Genomic DNA, 3,330 nt, shown 5'->3' with positions numbered 1-3,330 from the left:
ATGTTTGATGGTTCAAGGCCTGTAATGGGGCATGTCGTTCACGCATTTGGAAAGAAATGTTTGATGGTTCCAGGCCTGTAAGGGGGCATGTCGTTCACGCATTTGGAAAGAGACGTTTAATGGTTTAAGGCCTGTAATAGAGTTGAGAGGGAGATTAGAACCCCTGGAGAAGGTGGTCTAAATCGTCCTTTGCACTAGACGTGCGCTGTCTCTGATTTCCTCTTCCCCATAAGCATGATTCTTTCTCTCCCTCTATTCCTTGGCCAGATTATATATATACCCTTCTCTCCTCTGAAGGAAGTAAAAGAAAAAAAAAGTAGCACCACCACTGCCAAAAGTAGAAACTGACTTTTTTCTAAAAAGTGGTAGCTGCAAGGGAGGAGCTCAGGGAGGCAGAAACGATATGTATCAAACATCCATTAGTAAAGCAAATCTGTTACAACCAGACAAACACAACCAACATATTTTGAATCCCTGTTCCAACCTAACAACCATTCCATTTCTATACATAACAAAAGTATGCGTCTTAATGGCTTCAACAATGGAGAAAGACACTAACAAAAACATGGACTTAGGACGGCCGATTGCCTTCTAGTTTCATGGCAACAGACTGCCTTTTTTAATGTTATGTTACTTCCCAACTATTCCCATTGAGTTCTTACTCCTTCATAGTTATATTCAGTATGCGGAGTCACGATCAGGAGTACCTGCATGAATGTCCATAAAGCAATCGTCTGAGCTCGAAGAGTTCCTGTTTTGGTTATGGAGAAAGTTTCTATCGTCACTCCTGGAAACAGTGATAGGATTAAAAGCTCCTTGGTGATGATGCTGAAGGTTCCGATGGACGGGACTTAAAAGAGCATTTGAAAACAGCGAGTTCTTAATTAGGTTATCAGAGTTCCCTAATCGAGGGCCCTGTCCGACGGGAAGGAGGCCAAATGAAGCAGACGAGACATGGATTCCTCCTGGGTTCACCATGTTTGTTGTGGGTTGCATATGTTGTTGGACTTGAGGTCTCGGAGACATTGGAGGCTCCTCTCCACCATAATCAAGCTCATTCTGCATCATAAGTCAAAACGGAGTTCGTCCTTTAGTAATCTGGATTGATCACATCAAAAGGAGCAATGATATAATCGCATGAGTAAACCTGAAGATATGCGAGTATATTGGACGTTGTAATTCTTGATCCTTCCTCCTGTTGTCTCAAGATCCATTGGTATAGACTCTCCTAACAAAAACATAACCACAACCCACATAACACATTCATTATTAATTTAAAGTAGGAAACGGATGGCGTGTTATCGTGCACAACCAGCTGCAGAAAGATGACGCTTAAACCCTGAAACAAAAAGCAGCCCCGGCATCTAACTTAATGTGCATATTACATGCACTAAACGGTAGTGGCAGGCTTAAAGTACTCAGATTTATAATCCAATAACTCTTGTAAGAAGGGAAAATTCACACTTTCAATTGATATGTACTTCCCGGATGAAGGAGATTCAACAGTTATATCATTTCAGAAAATTTCAAATGATAAATATAAGCAATTTTTAGGCACTGATTATGGGGGGGGGAAAAACTTGAGAATCCTTCCCTATAGTCATCGCTTGTAAAGAAGCATCAAGGTTCAAGTTTCAGGATTTTGAATTCGATTACAGATGTATACACTCACTGTCTAAATCACCTTCTTCGATATGCTTCTGAAGATATTGAATGTCGAATGTGGTTCAATATTATAATACAACCCAACTTTGAACTCTATTTCATATAGATAAAATAAATGGGCAAAACGCCCCATTTTAGGTTTTCTAAGTTAAAAAGACAAGTTATATTTTGTTTGGTTAAAATACCAACACTGTACTTTGTCCGGTTAAAAACTCAAATATTTGTATTTCATAAAATACCCTATGGCAAACCAAATTTATAAAAATTGAGTGATCCTAGAAAAAATCGAGTGACATCGTAACAGAAAAATTTATAAGAGTTTTGACCAAATTTCCCAAATAAAAAATACCTTTTTTTTTTTTACTTTGAAAATAAACAGATGATGATAATTATGATTAAAGAGTAGTTCATGATTATAAGAAAACAAGAAGCTATTTAACAAAATAAACTAAAATTGTAAACAAAACCCCAAATAATGAAGAACCCTAATTCAAACATGATAAAGTATGAAGAGGGGAAAACCTGTGCATGTCGTTCACCAGCTTGAAATGAAAGCTTTTGATGATTCATGGCCTGTGAATATAACTGAGATAAAGCATTAGCGGCGCTGGAGAAGGTCGTATACATCGTCCTATCAACCTCCTCTAGGCTTGTTGCTTCAGATTTCCTCTTCTTAGCCATGATTTTTGATAACCCCCTTTCTCTTTCTCTTTCTCTCTCTGTGAAAACCCTATGAAACTCTCTCTTAAAGACTGACTAGCCAAGGCGAACACGGATGCAGAACGAACCTATTTATTCACAGGCCGTGCCAAAGGTTGGCCACCCCAACCGGTTGATTCACACCCTTTTTCTTTTTTTGGAAACTTTAGTTGAATCGTGGCTTATCATTTTGGATACAAGTTACCATAAAATTGTGAATTGTAATCCTATTCCAAACACCATAGACATTATTGTGTAATGCTAATGCTGCTAATTTATGTGTTGTGGTATTACAAACTCTCGGGCAGTAGAAGAACTGAATTGATTCGAAAGTAGCTTCCAGATATCGCATATCACTGAATATTGGTCGAAGTCGCCAAGGGATAGGAGTGTCTTCTTGGAGAAAGTAATTTATGAGTGATTGCGAGTTATTTTCTGTTATGATCTTCGAATAATGCATGGTTCATGCAAATTATATGCCTAACAAAATAGCACTCCCTCTACTTTAATAAGACTTTGATAATAAAGACATTTCGATGCTGTGAAGGATATATCCTTTCGGTCTGAAGGAATGTCCTTCTGAAGAAGTGTCCTTCGACCAAGATGGCAATGCGTGCAATTCGTCAAATAGGATAAAGATGACATTATCTAAAAGATCATCTAATCCAAGTCGAATTAGGGATCGTAATGCTTAGCTAGGAGCCAACTACGATCGTCGGATCACTTCGGTAATCCGCGACTAACGCAGACCAGATCCTACAACGGGTTACACGAAAGAGCGGTGACTAGAACGGAGAGAATTGACTAGAGGGACCTTCGAAAGTAGATGGATTAGATCCAATTTGATAGGCCCAAGAGTTTCGGGAAGAGTCCGGACAAAGATAGAAAGAATCGGGCCTGAAAAGGAGGCCCGAAACAAGTTAAAGGGGTCGCCCATGTGATGGCCGGCTGGAGCAATGGGTCGGC

At 39.2% G+C, this 3,330-nt stretch overlaps 1 protein-coding gene across 1 annotated transcript; it reads right to left on the bottom strand.

Annotated features, from left to right (window-relative positions):
* Positions 1 to 404: 404 nt before the first annotated feature.
* Positions 405 to 2,749, bottom strand: LOC147530696 (uncharacterized). The gene is made up of 3 exons (XM_086649065.1): positions 2,188 to 2,749; positions 1,148 to 1,228; positions 405 to 1,059 (listed from the first exon to the last, which is right to left on the bottom strand). The coding sequence occupies exons 1-3, from the start codon at positions 2,344 to 2,346 to the stop codon at positions 679 to 681; spliced, it is 621 nt and encodes a 206-aa protein (XP_086505191.1). The 5' UTR covers positions 2,347 to 2,749; the 3' UTR covers positions 405 to 678.
* Positions 2,750 to 3,330: the final 581 nt, after the last annotated feature.

Source organism: Eschscholzia californica, unplaced genomic scaffold, assembly GCF_041429995.1.
Source record: "Eschscholzia californica isolate CP2 unplaced genomic scaffold, dmEscCali1.0.p SCAF_6, whole genome shotgun sequence".
Classification (NCBI taxonomy): Eukaryota; Viridiplantae; Streptophyta; class Magnoliopsida; order Ranunculales; family Papaveraceae; genus Eschscholzia; species Eschscholzia californica.
The sequence above is the reverse complement of the archived record's forward strand: the minus strand, read 5'-3'. Positions and strand labels throughout refer to the sequence as shown.